Source organism: Lissotriton helveticus, chromosome 10, assembly GCF_964261635.1.
Source record: "Lissotriton helveticus chromosome 10, aLisHel1.1, whole genome shotgun sequence".
In the NCBI taxonomy this organism is placed as follows: domain Eukaryota; kingdom Metazoa; phylum Chordata; class Amphibia; order Caudata; family Salamandridae; genus Lissotriton; species Lissotriton helveticus.
Window position 1 is genome coordinate 1105000512 of NC_136071.1, and position 21685 is coordinate 1105022196.

Sequence of the window (21685 nt, forward strand, 5' to 3'; positions counted from 1 at the left end):
TGTACGCACAAACGTAAAAACAAAAAATCGTGTATCCACAAGCGCTCGAATAAATAAATAGAATTAAAACGACACTTTGAAATGTTTTCCATATTAAAATTAATAAGTTTCAATAAAAATGACACAATGTAATTTGAATGTTATCATAACGAGTTTCCTTGAATTTCCTTTCTTCGGAGATCACAGCAACGCGCGACGGGTAAGCTAGTTCTGTATAAAAAACTCGATATTCTGTCTAGTCGATACTTTTTTTATATATTGTGACTAGTTACCAAAATTCATACGAGGCAAAACAACACAAAATAAATATAAATGTAAAGTCAACAGAAAAGACAGAGGCAAAGATAGGCAGGGACAACACATGCTGGATACCTGACTGAAACATTTATATAAAAAATGTCCTGTTGCTTTGAATAAAACAAATCACAAAATCACAAAATCAAAATTGCTTTCTTCTACAATGCATATATGAGAAAATATTGTAATGTGTGACGAGTCAATGTACTTTTGGAATGTAAAACTGGAATGTAAAACTGTTCTCATGCACTGTAATTCAAACACCCCCTAGGAGGGTGAATGGCACATCAAACAGCCAATAGCATGCGGTGAGAGGGCAACTCTCCTCTAGACAGTGCCAAAGGCCACTCTATCCATGCATTAAAAATTTGATTCGATTTGATTTTGTAATTATAGAGCACAACAGTTACCCAAAGGCATCAAGGTGTTATTACCGGCTGTCCAGTGGTAAAAGCTAACTGAAAATCCACCTGAAAAAAACTGCCTATAAAGCATGAAGCCAGGTTTTAAGAGCTTTCCTAAAAAGCAATGGTGGGACAGCCCTTCTGCTTTGCATAAGAGAGTTCCAGAGTTTACTTGCAGCAATCGAGAAGGCTCTATCTCTCCATTTCTTCTTTTTGAGTCCTAGGCACAGCGAGCAAGTATCGGTGTGTCGAACACAGGTTTCTACTTGTGGAAACACATCTTTAATCCTCACTGGGGAGAAAAGGGGACTTATACTGTACAGAGTGCTTTAAATATAATGCTCTTTCTGATGGGGAGCCAGTGTGAGGTCCCCAAACCCATAGCAGCTGTTATGTTATGTTATGTTATGTTACAATTTATTTGTTAAGCGCTCGTACGCCCGAGGGCTTCATGGCGCTATAGCAGAGAACAAACCAATATTACAAGACCCAGCAACATAACAATTGAAGATTTCAGCAATAAGCCTGATTAAAAAGCCAAGTTTTCAAAGAGTGTCTAAAAGTGAGGAGATCTGGACTCAATTTTAAAGAAAGCGGTAGCGTGTTCCAGAAAGTGGCTGCCAGATGGTCAAAACAACAGCCGCCAAGACGTTTTTTTTTAAAAGAGGGGACAACCAATAAAGCTTTATTAGCAGAACGAAGGTTTAATGAGGGGTTGTATCTGGTAAAAAGATTTTTTATAAATATCGGGCCTAAGTCCTATAAAGTTTTGAAAATGATACACCCAGTTTTAAACGCAATTCGCTGTGCGAGTGGCAACCAGTGAAGTTGTTTCAAGCCAGGTCTAATAGGCTGCCATTTTGCTTGTTTAAGAATAAGCCTAGCGGCTTGATTCTGAACAAGTTGGTGTCTTTTTTGCAGGCCCGCTGGGATTCCCAAGTAGAGACTATTTGAGAAGTCCAGTCGGGACAGGACAAGGGCAATAACAACCTGAATAAGGGCGGCTTGCGTGAGAAACTGGGCTATTTTCTTTATTTTTTTAAGTTGAAAAAAACTAGCAGAGACTACTGTACCAACTTGCTTTTTCAGGGAAATCTCTGCACTGAGTGTAACTCCCAGACTCTTTACCGAGGGGGAACTCAAGGGTGGAGCCCACATGCTAGATGGCCAAAGGCATGGACTCCATGTCAATTCGCTTTTCCCAGGCAAGACAAGTTCTGTCTTGCCTGGGTTAAGCTTTAAATGATTAGGACTCATCCACCTCTGTATGTGAGTCATGGTGGTCTGAAATTCCACCACAGAGTCTGGAGTGTTAAGAGGAAAAACAAGTTGGAGGTCGTCCGCATAGTTGTAAATGGTGACATTGGCATTCTTCAGGGAATAAAGTAATGGGCGGAGATAAAGGTTAAATAAGAAAGGTGACAGGGATGAACCCTGCGGTACCCCACAAGTAGTGGGTGTTAGAGGAGCTGTGAAAGCACCAAGTTTTACTGCTTGCGTGCGCCCTGTAATAAAGGAGGACATCCATCTTAAAGCAGGACCCCTAAGGCCGGCTTGTTCGACACGGTTGATAAGAATGGTGTAATCAACCGTGTCGAACGCTGCCGACAGATCTAAGAGCACCAGGGCCTGGTGGATGCCTCTATCTGCATTGCGTCTCAAGGTGTTTTGGACAGCAAGAATCACGGCTTCAGTCGAGTGACAGGGACGGAAGCCGGCCTGATTAGGTTCAAGGTATTCAGAATTCTCTATAAATTGGGACACGCTGTTTGGTACCTGGGAATGTCAAGAGTAATTCTAGCGAGCGCATTCTGTGCTACTTGGAGATTGTGCTGATGTTGGTGTCCAGATAGAGCGAGTTGCAATAGTCCAATCTGGACATAACCAGGGCTAATGCAACCTGTTTACTTGCAGGCGTGCAGGCTGAGGGATGAGAGGAAAACATTCTGAGCATCCTTCTGATCAACATGCATGTTGCCACAGTGCGATTTGCTCGGGCATGGAGTGTGAGTTCAGTATCTAAGAACGCTCCATGATTTTCGGCCTTCTCCACTGGGATGGGACATGTGCCTAAGGTGTATGGCCATCAATGACTATTGCATCTTAGTGCACAAGGGCCAAAGAGAAGCACCTCCGTTTTATCACCATTTAATTTTAGAGAGTTACGTCCCATCTGGTCTACAACTACTGACATGATTGAGAGAAGTTTTCTGCTATGGTGGCAGTGTTCTTGGGAACTGACACAATGATCTGTGTATCATCGGCGTATGATAACACCTGCATCCCGAAGGCCCAGATTATATCCACAAGTGGTGACACGTAGAGGTTAAAGAGTGTAGGGCTTAGTGACGAGCTGTGCGGCACTCCATATGGAGTAGTATCGATATCAGTAGTACTGCTGTAACATCACCCTCTGAGAGTGATCCCTAAGGAAAGAAAACAGAAGGGCTAGGGCTTGATGTGTGATTCCCATTTCTTGTAGGCGCTCAATCAACAGCATGGGCGCGATGGTATTAAACATCACTGATAGATCAAGGAGTACCAATCCTTCGTCCAGTCCACTAAGCACCTAATGCAATCCGGAGCTGAGATTAGTGCAGTTTCAGTTCCATGATGTTTCCTGAAACCTAACTGAGAATTGTCCAGCCATTCCAGCTGTTCTGCAAATTCCACCAGGAGGATATTTAGATTTTACAGACTTTACTATCTACATTTAAAAAAAATATATTTTAGAAGGGGCCTGATCACTGCCTCCTTCCATCGCCAGGGATACAACCCAGATGGTGTAGCTTTGTTCATCAAATTTAAGAGCTGTTGAACTACAATGCTGGAAACCCTGTGTAGGATCGCTGCAAGACAGGATTCCAGAGGTGACCCAGATTTAGAATTAAGGATCTATTGCTTCTTAAGAGCAAGGGATGGGAAAGCCGAGAGTAATTTAGGCTCTTGGTCCTTATGCTCAGACATCTTGGAGGGTGCTGGTTGAGGTTCTCTACCAGAGGTTTGCTGTGCATGAGGATTTGAGATTTATGTACTTTAAAACCATCATAGATGTCAACAATTTTAGCCTGAAAGAAATTAGCTAAGTGGTTGCAGAATTCTTGTGAACCTTCAGGCTCTCCAGCAGCTGGAGGGGTGGAGATCTGTTGGACCACCCTAAAGACTTCTTTGACAAATGTAAATGTAAATGTAAATGTAGTTGAGCTTATATAGCGCACAGCTACCCGCAAAGCAGGTGTCCCGGCGCTTGCTTAGGGAACCCTTCCTGATATTCCCCTGTGAGATAGCAGGGTATCCACAAGGTGAAAGTCAGGCATCCCGCCACGAGGGGCCGTTGTGGAGATTAAGCAAGCTGTTGCCCAGAGTCGCAGAGTGTGAACCCGTGAGTCGAGGAGGCACCGGGGTGAGAATTATCGAGTCCGTGGAATTTTTAGCCCAAGACCCGCCGGGGCGGGGAATTGAACCCTGGTCCAGGACCGATCTCAGATTCCGGGTCTGCCGCCTCTAACCCCTGAGCCACACTTCTCCACTGGTAGCATTTTCAATTTTCTGGGTACAGTATTTAGATTTCTCTTGGGTCAGAGCTAATTTATATTCCCTAAGTCGATTCCTATAGATGACTTTTTCTTGCTCTTCCTGATTTATCCTCCAGATTGGATCTTGTCAGCGACATGCCTGATTGAGTGTTCTGAGTCTATCATTATACCATGGGGCTGATGGAGAAAGGCTGTTTTGCTTGACTTCCCTAAGTGGGGCTAGCCTGTTAGCCGCCATCTCCTGTCACTCTGCAAAAGCATCAGCACTCTTGTCTACATTCACCGAAATCTCAATAGGTATGCCATCGAGAGTGTTGGACAAGGCTTCAACAGAAACCCCTTTCATTGCCCTTGCTCAAAAAGGTTCTAGAAGGGGAACACAGTACAAGAGAAGTAATCTCACCTACCTCTTAACTTCAATAGTAGGTTTCTGGAGTATGATAACTGGTGCCTGATCCCCATTAATACAACCAGGGTTTTGGCACAGGGCTCAGCTCGGAAGCAGACGGACCCAGACGGGCTTGCCTTAGGTGCTCCCACTTCGTGTGTCAACTGTGCATCCATGTACACATGGCCCTTAAGTAGCGTCTAGTTAACCACTAGAATGCTACCTGCACGTTCCCCCACCCAATCGGTAAGAAAGCGTCTGCCTGCTTCCCTCCGCAACAATCGTGCCGTCAGGCTCGTAGCGGACCAGGGAAGCAGGGAAGAACAAGTTTAAAAGGTAAGCAAATTAATATAAAAGAAAAGTGGCACAGATAAAATGCCCAGAAAATTTGGTAACAATTCTTGCAGACAGTTTTGGGGTCAAGTCAGACCTACAGCTATATGGAGTAGAATTGTATGTTACATATATACTAGGCAATATCTCACTAAATGGCAAAGTAAGATTCAAGACAGTAAACTGTTTGGGTTTCTTCTCATGGCTTCTTTCAGAAGAGTGTCTCTGGTGTACGATGAATTTGAAAGAATATTGAAAAACGTTCACACAATACAGCTATTTTGAATTACATTCAAAATGCGTATGGATTTTTCCATGTTCTGCACAACTTGGATATCTGCAGTCCATCAACTGGATACATTAATCTCCAATTGAAGGACTAGATTAGAATGGATTGATCTCCTGTCTCCAACATATATAGATATATATGCAAACCATCACCTCCTTGGTGTTTATTACCCACATAATGTCTGCCAGCAGTGGAAGGAACTTTATATTATTATGTTTTGTGAAAATTTGTCACCCAAAGCAGGGGAAAAAAATAGTGTTTTAATTAGTTGCGATGTGCAGGATGCTGAACAATGGACCAGGGCTATGCCCTTGCGGTCCCTCTGCGTCTGGTGATAAAACCACTGCAGCTCTGTTAACTGTGTATTGTATTGTATTGTAATTGGATTTAAATAGTGCTTACTACCCTGATGAGGCATCAAAGCGCCTTTCCGGCAAGTAGCACGCTATTCTGGTACCCATAAAGGATTAGTGTTGAATTAGTATAGTGAAATATGAAAGTATTTTGAGCGGTGGATAGGTTAGTCAGTTATTTGGATTCAGAAGTATAGTGGAGGGAAAGAAGAGGGTAAAAGGTTTGCATTTATATAGAGCTTGTTACCCCTGATGGTGTGTTAAAGCGCTTTTTTCGGCGAGTAGCACGCTACTCCGGAACCCATAAAGGATAAGTGGTGAATTAGTTTAGTGAAATATGAAAGTAATTTGAGTGGTGGATATTAACCAGTTTTTTGGATTGCAAAGCATAGCGGAGGGATAGAAGAGGGAAAAGGTTTGCATTTATGTAGCGCTTTTTACCCCTGATGAGGTATTGAAGCGCTTTTTTTGGTCAGTGGCACACTACTCCGGAACCTATTAAAGGATTAGGGAATAACTTATACTTAATATGTTTATACTTCCAAAGCGTTAATGCAACTTCTATGGTCAAATAAGCCAACTTTCGCACCTCTCCAACTTCATCTTCTAACAACCCATGCTCTAAAATTACTAGAATCACAGTCGACCGATGAAGGTATCCCTAGAATCTAAACAGGGCGCTCCATACAGATTCCTCTTTGCTTACTTGTGATGGATACAACTCTGAGATGCGAGCCAGGCTTGAATCTCACTCAAGCCATCCTAAGATAAAACAAACTGCCTCACAGTTATGTTATGTTATGTTACAGGCATTTATCGTGCGCACAGCTGCTCCAGCAAAGGAGCGTCCTGGCGCAAAACAAGGTGAAACACAACACCGCTAAAAGCAGGAACAGAAAAAAGAACAACTGAGGGGCAGAGTTAAAATAATGAAAGTTTTGATAGTTTACATGTAGGGATGAGAAAAGGGGACACACAGCCAGTACAAGTGTCACTACTTGCACTATTTGGAGCACACACATTTTCTCACAGCTTTCATTCTTGTGGGGCAAGCGTATTTAAACTAAAAAGTGGGATTCAGAAGAGAACAAGCATTGGCAAAGCCAATAGGTCTTGCCTATGCAATGTGTTTTAGCCATGATGTATACCAGCGTGGCAGCTGTTTAGCCTGGCTAAAAGTTAGTGGCTTACGGTGAGTGGTGTGAAGTGTCGTAGATTCGATAGGTGAAGAGGGGAGTATAGTGTTGTAGGGTAGAGTGGCAGTGTGTTGTGTACTGGAGTGGCATAGAGTGGAGTTGCATAGAGTAGAGTGCATGGCGTTGAGTGTTGCAGAGTATAGGTGTAGAATGCAGCAACATAGAATTCAGCAGTGTACAACAGAGTGTTGTACAATGCAGTGTTGTATTAAAGAGTGCAGTGGCATAGAGTGCAGTGGTGCAGAGAAGAGTGTCTTAGAATGGTGCAAAGTAGTATATAGTGGCATAGAGAGGAGTGGCACAGAGTGCAGTGGCGCAGTGTAGCGTGTCAGAGTGAAGTGCCGCTGAGAACAGTGGTGCAGAGTAGAGTGCTGTGGCGTGCAGTGGTGGAGAGTGCAGTGGACTGGTGTATAGTGCATTGGAATAGTATGTTTCAGAGTAAAGTGGGGTAGAGTTTTGGAGAGTATAGTGACGTAGAGCGCAATGGCGTGGGGTTCACTTGTACATGCTATGGAAGCATAATTTTCCTGCTGACATCAAACATTGTAGCAGGTTGAGCTTCCCCATGAGGAGGCTTGATCTTTATTTTTAATCAGGGGGTATTATTTTGACTGACAGCTGCTCAAAAACAGGCTAGGTGCTTATATACCTTAATTAATCTCACACAAGGTGTTACATTTTTTGTTAGTGTTAGAATCCATGCAAAAGAGCACCAAGCATTACAAGAACAGCTTACAACCACTACTCCAGAGGGGAAACAACCTTTACAACGTGGTTGTTACATCGCGATCCATAACAACGTGGTCATTACAATGACCGTGTTGTTACAACGCGATGCCATTACAACGCAAGTCATTAGATCGACTTGCTCTAGATGGCGCTCCAACCTAAGGAACAGCATGATTTACTATTCCGACACCTTTCCAACTGTTGAGCAGGGTGAAGTTGGAATAGTAAATTAATTATACTATTCCTAATCTTGGAGTGCCATCTAGTGCAAGTCGATCTAATGACTTGCGTTGTAAAGGTATCACGTTGTAACAACGCGGTCGTTGCTATGTTCCTTCAGAGTTAACTAACCTTTGAATTGAACAATCTCTCCATTTTGAGTTTTTTGCAGTCCCTTCAAGCAGACTTCACTGGTAAGCGCCAAGGCATAGCTGCCTAGCATGAACCCGATCTGCTGGCCGCCTGCATAGTTTCCCAGGTGTGTTTTTTTTTCGGTGTGGGAAAATTTGAATGGAAAGTGAACTTGAAGCACACAGTGCGGCGGTGGCTCAGCCGTGGATGTGTGTGGCGGATACAGGTGGCAAATGAGAAAAAAACATGTAAAAAATCAAGTGGAATTGGGGGTTCAAGTCTGCGATACCCCTAACCCCCTCGCCACCCCTCACGTTTCAAGGAGGAAAGAAAATCTGATAAGAGAGCAGAGTTGCCCAAAAATCTGGAGTAGACGAGTTCATCACAAACCAGATTATTAGGTAATTTTTGTAGGTTACATAAATGTTCCAAGTGGTACCATGACTCATGCAGATGAGTTGTCTGCAGGCAACAACTACACAGTGGCACTGGCAGCAATGCACTATCTGATCTGTCAAAGAAATGGAATTAAAAAAGCTTATAGATTTGGCTAGTAATCTTTTGTTTTTATTATGCTACAGATAGAGTTGTTGTAAAGGAATCGTGCTTAATTCTTTTGTTTATTTTAGACATAATTAATATGTGTGCTTTGGTATAAATGTATTGCTTCATAATCAAAAATAATGTTCACAAAGAAAGGGGAACTTTGTGAAATGTAATGGAAAGTGTTATGAGAGAAAAGATGAATGGACAGAGTGTTATGGTTCAGGAAGACAAAAGATGTAAGCATAGAAATGTGTTGGTAAATTATTATGGATATTGGCAGTGCAGACAATGTATGCACTTCCCTTCGGCACGTGCTTTCAAGTAACTCCGACAGCACATTAGCAAGTCAACAGAGTAAAACAAATGAGCGCTCAAGGGCTATTAGTGACTAACACTGTCCTAAAGACAGGCTAAGGCATCCAAAAAGCAGCCACCTCCTAAACAGAACAGTAATACATCAGCAGTTAAAATGTCATCACTGCTGCAAAGCACATACATCAAAGCACACCAACTAGCTCTAAATTACAAGCCACATGTCATGTCGCTTCTGCAGTCTAACAAAAGGACTATTTAATGTCACATTACCAAAACCTAAAGGGAACGCAAATGGAACAATGTAGTCATCCGTGAAATGCCAAGGCTTGATGAACAGTCAATCCAAGCAAAGGCAACTAATGAAAAGGCATGAGTCACTGGCTGCAGGGGGCTGTCTCAGAGGCCACTCTCTCTCACTCTACTTTCCCAAATGTCACTATCCAAGTTTTAGGTGAGGTTTATGGTCGAATGTAGTCCAGGGCTAGGACAACACAATTAAAACAGAAAAGGGAACAGAGACAGACAGAGCAGACACTGGTGTTCCAAGAATCACACTGTTCAAGGGAGGGAAGTCGAGATTAGAAACTAAGTACACGGTGCATATTCAGGAATGGAACCATGTACACCTGCTCTCCTCCCAAGAACTCTCCGCAGAAACATGCATGCGGTGGTGAATCAGGCTTACTGATGGGTAAAAAAATATGTTGTGTCCTTCAGAGGTCTGCACTGCTCTTACTAGGTATAATGTTACCAGATGCCTCAGGGTCATTTGAGACACCATGTGCAAGTCCTGGACATTCAGTTAACAACCCAATGTGTTCTGGGAATTGAAGTCCTGATTCATATGTTATATGACAGCTTCCTGCGGCTGCGACAATCAGTCTCCGCAGGATATGCTACATTTTATGTTTTTATGCAATTTCTATGCTTTCCCTCGAAAACATTTCCTGGTCCCAATTTTAAAAAGATGGAATTTTAACCAGGTTCGACCCGCACTGATGTATTTGCAATTATTGAAGGATGACTGTTTACCTTTTATATTGAGTTTTTTAAAAGCATGTGTTGATTACAGGAACTACATGGATCAATAATGTATGCCATCCTCTGACCTTTTTTATATCTTTTTATTATCTTGTTATTTATTGCAATACTGGCGCTCTTTATTGATCAAGCTCGGATCGTTTTAACTGTATTATTGGTGTGCAACTTTTATGGTTTTTATTGTAAAACCGAATAAAGTTTATGAATTGAATTGAAGTCCTGATTCAATCAATCGAACACATACTTTATTCGGCTAGCTTAGCCATAAAATCCAAAATCATCATATCATACATCCATAAGAGCAAACAGTTTATCGAAAAACTTTGCAGCTTGTCCATATTTGTAGACTAACAAGCCAAATATCCTCGCCTTTGGATAACAGATGTGGATTTGGGATGTAATTATTTATTTATATGGGGGCTCTGTAAAGTGCCTTACACGTCGGCTTGCAACAGTTTGACTGCACTGTACATGCTTGATGCGTTGTATCGGTGAGCATAACTGCAAGTGTCCCCAGGTGACTCGCTAACGCACACTTGGGCCCACTTGTAAAAACCAAATCGAAGGGAGTTACATAAAATATCAGTAACCAGGTGAGCTGAAGCACAGGTTCAGTCACCAACCAGGATTCTTGGCAGGTACAACTCCCACTGGAAGCATTTTGTAGGTCAGTTTAGGACAGTGGAATGATAGCTCTGACCGAAGGGGAACCCCTGTCCCTGTCTCATTATTATTATTATTATTATTATTATTGAAGCTTATAGAGCACACGGCTACATCCAACTGAAGTTTGCCAGCACTGATGAGAGAGCTGCATTTACAGTCACTTTGTCAGCATGGTGAGCGTGGCACGGGATGAGCTTGGAGACGAGGTATAACAATGTGTCAAGTTTCCATGTAGCCTGACCTAGCTTTTGAGGTTTAAGGGCCCAATTACGAGTTTGGAAGTACTTGAGCGGGCCACCACACCACCGCCTGCTCCAGGGCAGCCAATCAGGGCCGTCACAAGCCTGCCAGACTACACGTTTTCATGGTCTGGCGGGCGGGCAGCGTGGCTGTCCTTCGGCAATGCCTGTCAAAGGAACCCATGTATGCCTTAGAGAGGCACCATTGGAGGATCGCCACAGCTCGTTCCAGCACGGCATGAACTGTGAAGTCCATGCTGCGCTCGAACTGGGGGTGCATGCACACAGGGGGGTACAACATGTGCCTCATGCATGGGGCACAAGGGGCCCCTGTAGAGCCCCCATCGTTTCATAACCACCAGCAGTTTCATGGAGTAAGAACCTCCATGATACAGCTTGCGGTCCTGAAACTCGTAGTATGCATGGTGCTGCTGCGGCAGCACCGCCCGCATTTTGTGAGCCCCTGACCTCCCCGGGACTGCCAGGGGATGCGGTTCCCTGGAGAGTGTGACAGTGCAATGGCGGTCCAACAGCCAAAGTCGTAATACGATGGTCGGACCGATGGTGCAGCGGTGTGTTTTGTGCAAGACGCTTACTCAAAATTGACTTCTGCAAACATGGCCGGAAAGAAGATCCTAGACAGTAGGTCTTCAGCACCATGCCAGCATAGCAAACCTGTCACCAACTATGTTTTCCCGAAAAAGGTATCCCAAAGTGGGAATATCTCTTCACAAATATTACAACTAATGTCCCACACTCTTGGAGGTTTCTCCCAGTGTGTGGAGACATTTCAGTTAATTTTCTGACCATAACAACCAAGGTTTACGTGAAAGTCCAGATAGAAAGGATGCCAGCGAGCAAGGTATTGGACCAGCGGGACAACATTGAATGGCCCCTTTGAATGCATCAGGGCCTGTGGGAGGGCCCCCACTGGGTGGGGCTATCAGTGACCCAGCCCCCCCTCGCACTCTGAATCACATCAAAAGAAGAGGTTTACCAGATGTCCGGTTATGACTCTGCTCTCTAAAAGAGGCCTCATATCTTAAGGCCACTGGAACTCCACATTCTGTAGAGAGACAGGATTCCTGCCGGGGAAGTTTGTCTTCTTTTGAAATTGAATACACGTCTTTGCAACAGAATAAGAAGGGCAGACATGCTGCCTATGATAGGGTGACCAGGCGTCCCCGTTTTGCCAGGACGGTCCCTGTTTTTAACCAGAGGTGTTTTTCATGTTTTACAAAGCAGGGATACTTAGCAGTTGTTTCAAGAAAGACATTTAATTAACAGGCACGTTACTGGACTTAAAAATTGCAATTTATGTATGTTCTTACTGCCTGTTCTGTAATTCTCTGCTGAGTAGCGCTCTCATCGCTTGAAGTAGAAGTGTAGTCCTTCTTCTATTTTTGTGAAATGTCCCGGTTTTTGGCTTTAAAATTCTGGTCATCCTAACTATGAACACCTATTAAAGTAATTAAAGGGACTGCTTTAAAACTCCTGAAAACACCAGCCTTCATCTGAAAACGCGTATACACTTGGCTTATCCTACTCTCAGCTAGATTTGGAGATGGACTTAATTATCACATATTATTTATATTTTCCCAAAACTTCTGCCCCTACACAGATGTTATTTCCAGACCCTTTGTAAGGACGCTACTATAAGATTTATCTCTGAAGAGGTTAAAATACTGTTTGAATTTTAAAAATCTTGATTGCGTTATTAAATAAATGGATTATTTTGATTTAACGTATAAAATGTTAAGTAATCATATCTAAGTATGTTTAATTCATGCCGTGTTTTTAATCTTGTTTTAAAATTTCATGTTTACGAGTGTGGAACAACCACTTTTGTTTTATTGTAATCACTGTGATTAATACAATAAAATGTTATACCTATCTACTCATAAGCACTGGTCTTCGGTAGTGGGATGTTTGCAAGAGAAAACGGATGCAAACTATGTCTACTGAGAAACCACCCGTTCCTGGATAACTCAGCCTTTCATCCTTCTGCAGTCGATCACATTAGAGCCCTTTTGTTAGGTAGAATAACACGTATTATTTAAGTGCTTAGAAATAAAAAAAAAAGTGGGACTGTCCTTTAAAAGCAGTGGTTATGATTATATCCAATGAATGGTGATCTGGCTCCCACCAGGGTGTGTAAACATATGGGTAGTTAGACTGTAAAATAAGAGTAAATGTGAGAGAGAATTTCTACCACTTTTAACACTATGGTTTGCTTCCTTCTTTTAGGTGTTCTGCTGATATTGGCATTTACTGAGAGACTTGTGTTTGCTGTTGAGGAGACATCACCAAGTGCACCAACTCGGGGCATTCTCGACGACATGGTTCAAAATGCATCCTTAGTGGTACCCAGGTACACGGGACACTCCTTCACAGAGACCGCCTTATCTACCACGCAAGCCATGATGAGGTCCACCAGCACCCAAGAAGAAGCTCCTTCTTGGGTTGAGTCCCAGAGACCGAATGAGGATGGTTACAGTGGGGCTAAGGAGATGCCAGATTTGTTCAATAAGAGCACTCGCCTTCCAGGAACTAGTCGCCACAAGGAGGGAACTGTTCGGAACCCCCAAGTCCAGATTTTAAATTACACAAGGCCTTATCGAACAACAGCTATGCCTCCATCTAGATTTCCACCAAAGGCCACTTTCAAAAAACCACTGTTCCCATCCCGTACGACGACTTTAATTCATCGAAACAGGACTTTGCTGCCATCGCCAATGAACCCAGACTCTTACCTACCCACTGAGATCTTACAAGGCCTTAAAAGAGTAAAGCCAGCCAAGGGGCAGCAGGTAACGGAGCAAAGACGGGAACGCACAACAGCCTTTACCGCTTCAGTGACCAATGCCACAAAAGAAACTGTGCCTTTTCCAACCACTTTGTGGAACAGCCTGAGCAAAAATGACTCTTTACTAACTTCAAACCCAAGAAGAAACATATCCTTGTTGGAAAATCCAGGAATAGCCACGCCCTCCTCTGCTCCCAGTCCCATGGATGCAAACAGTGGTCTGCCTGCAGTGGAGGCTACCACAAGGACCCTCATGTCCACTTACTCTACCAGCCCTACCACCTTAATAGACCGAGTGGTCCCTGTTGAGCCTACGTTCAGGGTGCCCAGTTCTGTCTCGACTATTGGATCCACTGCAACTGGGAATTTTCTAAATAGGCTTGTGCCCGCTGGCACCTGGAAGCCGGGCATGCCAGGGAACATCTCGCACGTCACCGAAGGAGACACACCCCAGCACAGAGCCACCATTTGCCTCAGCAAAGTGGATATCGCTTGGATCATTTTAGCCATCAGCGTGCCAATATCATCCTGTTGTAAGTAATTTTTCTCATTTAAAGTTCTTGCATCTTTATTGCCACTGCTTTAACTACTGTCTGACTGACAGAATTTCTTTAAAAATGCATGAAACACTTGTTTTTTAATTCTTCAATGATATGATGCAAATACTGAGTGATCAACCTGGGAAAGTCATTGACAATCTATAAGGCAAGGAGGCAATTGACAATACTTCTGTCTGTCAAGGTTGCCTTCTACCTTCCTCCAATATTAAGCACATGTAACACAAAGAATGTATGACCACAAAGATTCCGGCCCTAAAGGTAACTTCAAGACGACCGAAGAAAGTCTTTGCATGTCTGGGAAGATAAGAAGGCAACTGGGTGTGACAGGGTTGAAAACACTCATAAAAATGGAGGAACGAACATAAACTGTGTATAAAAATCAGTAAAGCCTGCAAAAGTAAATGAGCCTGTGACGCGCCAGGAACAAAAACAAATGTGAGTTCATTTTCGGGCATATCCAGCTCCAGAAACTTAGCAAGAAGCTCATTAAGCTTGCAAAGACAGTACACTTTTCTAAGGTGTGATGAATGTAGACAATGGGGTGTAGGTCAAATATCTACTAGAGAGAGAGTGGATTCTGATTTTTAATGATGGTCTTGCCTTAAAGAGGTCCACAAGGCAAATTAATTATGTTTTACTTAGATTTTAATTCTGTGCCTGACTATTTGTTCATTATATGTGTCAAATAACAACATTTATCCTTTATGGGGCCTTTAACCTTATTGTGCTAATGGGCCTTTTAGTTATAAATGATAACTTCAAAATCATCTTAGACCCAGTGAAGGGCGGTGCTACAACAACCCGCCTAGTGTCGGAGAGCTAAGACTCCACGGTCTACCAAATTTTAACAGGTTCACATTTAAACTTTGAGACATATGATGTAATGAATGAATGAATGAACAGGGGAAAATTCAGCCCATACCAGAGCGGTCTTCAAGGTAAAAATTATTTTTTCTAAACTATAATTTTGAATTGATTGACATTTTATTAGATTTATTAAAGGATCAAATCTTCTGACATCTGCTAGAGTGCATATTAGATCCTATATTCATATTAACATTAGCAGTGCACACATAATGTTTATATGGGATACCTTCAAAGCACTCATAAGGGAAATTTGAATTAGTTATACAAGTAAGTGTCTTATGTAAATGCTTTGCAAAAACAGACATTTGAACAACATCAAGCAGGTCTTATTAAAGACAATGAAAGTATTGACAAATTCTAGTCAGATCCTGAGCAATATCAAATGTTTAGCAGTTCACGTCATGAATAGTTCAAGGTTATGTGCACAAGTGTCAACAATCTAATTCAGTTTAAGTGTGTGAATCTACTCACTGTTCCAGCACAATCCTAGCACTAGGTCAAAGAAGCAAATCAGACTATCCATAAAATACTTGACAAGGTAAGCGATCTGATTCATTTACCTAATAAACCTGCGCAGGGAAACTGTACATGTGAATTTAGAGAGCACAACCAATAAAATGCAAACCAATTTAGAAATGGGCCAATGCAATACACTTTTCCTAGATTTGCAAGAACTCCTTTCGGCTACAGTGGTCCACGTAGATCTTGCAGGCAAAAGTTAAAACGCCTCCCTTTAATTGAAGTGCTTTTTTATACTCATACTAGCAGCCCGTCCCAACGTTGTCTGGGTATGAAATAGAATGTGTGTATTTGGCAAGGGCAATTTATTTTAAAATCTTGCAGTAGACAACATTTTTTTATTTCATTAGAATAGGGACGGAGAAGGCCCAGCTGCAGCCCTGGTTGATGTTAGCAGGCGTGTGTAATTGGTGTAGTGATCCGCCGCCTGAGCCCGGCTACAGCCCTGGTTGATGTTAGCAGGCGCGTGTAATGTCGTTGAATGAGAGAGTTATCAGCCGCGGGTAAATCCGTTTAATGAGAGAGTTGAGTGACAGTGAGTAGGAGAGGCTGCAGTAATTGTCCCCGCAGACACGCTCATTTACGTGTTCCCCCACTTGAGGCCCAGATGCAGGCCTGTTTGATGTTAGCAGGCGCGTGTTCCCCCGCTTGAGGCCCAGCTGCAGACCTGATTGATGTTATCAGGCGCGTGTAATTAGTGTACTGATCCGCCGCCTGAGCCCGGCTAGAGCCCTGGTTGATGGTAACAGGCTTGTGTAATTTTGTTTAATGAGAGAGTTCAGTAACAGCACGCAGGAGAGGCTGCAGTAACGTTACTTACCAGGCCTCCAGGTGAACGAGTTTCTCACGCCCCCAGCATACGGCCACAGCAGACAATCTTCTGATTAATGTACGACCCACATGGCATGAAGGGCGGAACGTAGCACACGCCCCCAGCGTTTCTCACGCCCCCAGCGTGCCCTTGATGGGGGCGCAATTGCGTTCACATGGCATGAAGGCCGGACACAAGCCCCCAGCGTTTCTCACACCCCCAGCGTGTCACGCCCCCAGCATGCCCCTTGATGCTGCGCAGCAACGTAATTGGCGCTTGTATGTACGACTCACATGGCATGAAGGGCGGACACACGCCCCCAGCGTTTGTCACGTCCCCAGAGTTTGTCACGCCCCAGCACACGCCCACATCCCACAATGTGATGGCCGTACCACACGCCCCCAGCGTTAGTCACGCCCACAGCACAACGCAGACACGCCCACAAGGGACTACTTTGCTGGCACGGTTCTTTTACCTTTTAAATGTATAGAGGAGTTGGCCTAACGGCTAAGGCACTCGACCTCGGTAACGACACCAAACATCCTGTGATTCTGGGCACATCACTTAATCTCCCCGTGCCTAACAAAAATTAATGTGTGCCCTCATGTAACGTAACTGGTGCTATGTAAAGCGCTCTGATACCTGATTCAGTTCGGGTCAAGTTCGCGCTATATAAAACTCTGCAATAAATAAATAAATAAATAAATAAATATGGTGGGCGTCTGCATAGCCTATGTCCTTCTGCTGCAACTGCCCTTTCCAACGCTGTATTGGGTGTTGTGATTGGTGCTGTGGTTACTGAGATTACCCGCCTCAAAAGTTTGGGCTCTCTCTTTATAATATTAGTATGGATATATCTCAAATGCTAAATAAATTCATACACTAATCTGGTTAGAACTTACCACACCATCTGAAGGATTATTTTTTTGTTAACAGCTATACACTTGAGAAAGGTAGTTTCTAGAGGAAGCTGAGAGAGAGTGAGTGTGTGTGTGTGTATTTATACACACACGTGCAAGGGCCAGTACACGGTGCATGGTGATTGGAGTGGATGGTGCAACATAGGTGTGAATACAGGGTGCAAGAGGAGTGGGAGTGCTGAGGGCAAAGGAAGTGGGGAGAATAGGATGTAAGAGGTTAGGGAGGGCAAGGTGCAAATAGGGAGGAGTGCAGGGTGTGAGGAGAATGAGAGCCACTATGCAAAGGGGGTGTGCTACAGCCTTTCCTTATACAAACGCGAACAGCAAAGGCACCAACACCAGCAGTGCATGCTTCCCTCACTTCTACACCACACAATAGTCCCCATATGTGTGCCAACCTTGCACGTAGAGCAGGTAAAGGCAGGCTACCACTGTAGATACTTTGCTCACACATAGAACAGGCATCATCGGGGCATAAGAGTGAAAATATTCCTTGTACACATCAGACAGGTATCATAAAGGCATCAGCACCAGCGCTGGACTGGCTACCAGCTGTTTTGCTAGGCTGGCAGGGAATCAAGAGAGCAATCCCCTCACACACATAGAACAGCAGAGCAAGCTTGCCAAACAAACTAATGAATAACTGTAACATAAGCAGCAACAGCTCTTAAACAGGCACATCATTCTCACCTCAGACACAGAAAACATACACAATACAAGCAACAGATGTGATCACTATTGCATATACACACCACAACAGTCTCTACATTGGGATCAGGAGGGCAAGCTTCCCTCCTACACACAGAACAGGTATAGCATTGGCAGAGGCAGTATAAGCTTCACACACAAAACTGGTATAATATCAGTAGTACAGGCTTTTCATGCGTACACAGAACAGTTACATCATGAGCATTAGGATTGTAAATGTCCCTTGCAAACCCTGAGCAAAAGAATGAAGCAGTTGGATTAACCCTCGAGATATCAGGCACCAAAAACTATAGAAAAAGCTCAGAAAAGCACACTGCCAGTGAGAAGAAATCTTTGCTGGAGTGACAACAGTGGCATTAAGAGGAAAAAAAAACAAATATGTCTGATCTTCGAAATAAAGTAAGAAGAGAAATCATCAGCACACAGATTAGTAAACAATGATTCAATGGTCTTGTCAGTGGGTTTGCATAACTTGGTTGGATGAAGAGAGTTATGGGTAGAGAAAATAGGAGTGAAAATGCATTCAACATTTAGGCATGTTGATGAAGAGGAGGAAGACAGGATGTTACATCAAAGTCTAATTTGGCCAGGGGGGCCTTTCACGAGGTGCACCTGACATCCCAGGAGGCACAGGTGTGTGAGAAACAGTTGGTGGAAGGGAGGTTTGAGAATGAATCAGACCATGAGCAGCTGGAGGAGGACAAACAGGTTTAACCCCTCCCATGCTCGTGACGGAACCGTTCCGTCACGAGCCTCGGGTGGGCTGTGCTGGTGACGGAACGGTTCCGTCACTGCCCGCTCGCCGCGCCTGCGCTGAAGGTTCTATTAGGCGGGCGGGGCCGTGACGGAACCGTTCCGTCATAAGCACAGCTCACCCGCGAGCCGTGACGGAGCGGTTCCGTCATGAGCACGGGACCGCCGCGCGGCCCCGCCTCCCCCTTAGCGCTGCGGCGGAATAGACGCCGCAGCGAAGGGGTTAAGGACTCAGGGGCTTATTTATGAGAGCCCTGCGTCACTTTTGTACCACGTAAAGTGGCACATGCATGACGCAGTGGACTGTCATAAAGATTTATGAAGCCACGCAAGTCAGCCTGCGTGGCTCTGAGTGATCTCATAAATCATGAGTAAGGCGACGCAACAATTTGCGCCCGGGAGGCGTTCCATGGCCGTTGTGGTGAGTTATCCCACACAACAACCATGGAATTTGACGCTGCCCCAGATTTACAAAGTGATGTAAACCCGAGGAAGCGTCAAATATTTACACCTCCTCTTCATTTTTCCTCTTCCCATGTGACCTGCACTCTGCAGCACTCATTGAAAGAGGAAATCACCTTGTAGGGTTGTTTTTGTGTAGGAAGGTGCCCCGTCTGGCACAAAAACAATTCTGCCTGCAATGTAAGGCTATCCAACAATTCCCTAAGGGATGAGAAAATGCACAATTTTAGCATAGATATTTAATTGAGAGGAGTAAACAGGCCAATCACAGGAAGGTCACTTCAATCTTTGTGCAGGAGTATCAGTGTGCCCTGTATACACACATTGGCAAAGCAAAATAATGAACTATAAGTGGACTGCATCCAGTATCTACTTTGCCCAGGTCCTCCTCATAGACCATTAACAACAGATTGCAGCCTAGCGCCACTATAAAAGGGGGTTCTACTTCTTGCATGTTGTTGCAAATGTATGTGTGTGACAATGATGATGCATGATGACAATGAAAAAAAAATAATACCTCCTCCAATGAATTGAAAACTCATTTTGCTCTTTCGTTTAGCTGCATTTTTATTTACATTTGAACAGATCTCACCCACGCAGAATTTAAATATATCTGATGAACAGTAAATGAATTATGCCTTTTGTTTTCAGACATGGATTATATATTTCTATACACAATGTCTCCAAATTAAAAAACAACAAAGAGACGGAAGAGGCAACTACATTTCAGCTCTCACTACCTCAATGTTATGGCCAAAGCCGCATTCAGAAATGAACCGTTCAGTAAAGGAGTGCCATTAAAATTGTTACAAAATACCCAAATCTATTTATTCTACATAATGGATTTCATACCTCCAGGCAATTTAACCTAAATGTATCACTTTCATGTACATAAGCTGTTCAAATAGAAGCCTAGCCTTTGGCCGGAGACAAATAGTCGAAGTACCTTCTAACTTAGGATAAGGATAGGATAATATTTATAAAGCGCACTAATACCCGAGGGTGTCAAGGCGCTGAGAGCTGAAGCATATTGAGACCAGAGCGTATGGAGGGAATGTAACATGTCCAGGTCTGTAACGTACAATAGCATATGAAAATACAGAATACAGAAAGAGATGTCTGTCCCTAGTCCGCGTCAGTTGACCCACTGTAAAAGGAGACTATGGGTAGGGGAAGCAGGGATGGATGGTGGGAAATCTAAAGCAGGATGCTGAACAGGAGGCTTCTGAAGACAGCTGATTTGCTGATGTAAAGTAAACGCAAGGACAGTTTAAGGGATTGGGTCAAAGACAAAGAAGCAATACAGTGAGAGTATTCATAACTGCATTCGCAAATGTATTCTTATCCTCACCTTTCTCACAGCAACAATGTCTGTGAGCTAGAATGCCTGAATTCAGGTGGTGCATCTAGCCCTAAGGCCACACGTAGAGGTCCTTGTGTTTGCCGCCCTTCGGTTGCCGCTTGAAGAGCGGGGGTGGGATGCTGGCGAGATTCTGCCCCGCAATTGCCGTAATATAGAGAGGGGGCGGGGAGCGGGCAAATGCCGCCGCCCTCTTTACAATATTCTGGGTTCCATATAAATATTTATACCAGAAAACTAAAGACCATGCAAAAATATCAAGTAACAAACATCCCAATTGAATAGTTCCTAAATCTAATCAAATGCACTTCTCACCTAGCGTACGACTGGGTTACATTTATGTTCCATCTCCAACCATTGTACTACTAGGGGCAACTGCTACCTGTCGGAATTGGGTGCTCTTTATTATTGCAAGCCAATCCCTTTGCGTCTATGTTTCTGTATTTGTCTTCAGTAAAGTCCATTAAACCCCCTCCTTTATTGTTAATGATCCAAAATGTACATCTTTGGGAGCAATGATTACTAGGTATAGCCTTGTGTGTTTTAATCTGGTAAGTAGGAAAGTTGGACTAGACAACATGCCCACGAGCCACACAAGATGCTCCTTCCCCATGAAAATAAACCAACAGCAGGGACCCACCCAAAAGTGGGATCTTCTTCTGAAGTTTTACCTCCACTCTCCATGGCTGGTCAGGGATAGCACCAAGAAGCAGTTCTGCCTATTCAGGCCCCTAACAATGGTAGTTTTGGGGGCCCCATATCTCCGGATGTAAATGATTTCATTGGATGATAGTTCATAGGTGTAAATAATATGATGTGAGAAGTGTGCTTTTGTCATTTCCCAAGTCCATAAACAGCAGCTAAAGGGGACTTTTCGGCTGACCAGCATAGAGTGGCAATTCTGACACCTGTTTTGTTCCCAAGGAATGCACAGATCTATGAATATATTTTTACCCCAGTGATGCTGTACTCATGGTAGGAACTTGGACCCAGATTTATTGAGGGCTTGATTTGCTGTAGCATAAAGCAAAGAAACGCCGACCCTTAAATCAGGTTTACTATGCTACGGAGCGCCACCTTGTGTGACTGTGTGCAATAGTACATCTGGAGTAACATAAGGCAGGGCAAGTCACTGCCTTGCATTACACTGCATTGGAAATGCTTTCCGTTGGTTGAGCATGGGTCTTCCCACGCATCCATCCATGATTTTTGTTATGTTATGTTATGTTAATTGGG

General features: G+C 43.7%; 1 protein-coding gene across 1 annotated transcript in view; it reads left to right on the plus strand.

Moving 5' to 3' along the window:
* Nucleotides 1-21685, plus strand: part of TMEM108 (transmembrane protein 108) — a 748210-nt gene that overhangs the window by 677016 nt on the left and 49509 nt on the right. The window contains exon 3 of the mRNA XM_078664438.1: nt 12931-14022. Coding sequence (XP_078520564.1) covers nt 12931-14022 — 1092 coding nt within the window. The remainder of the gene's footprint in view (nt 1-12930; nt 14023-21685) is intronic.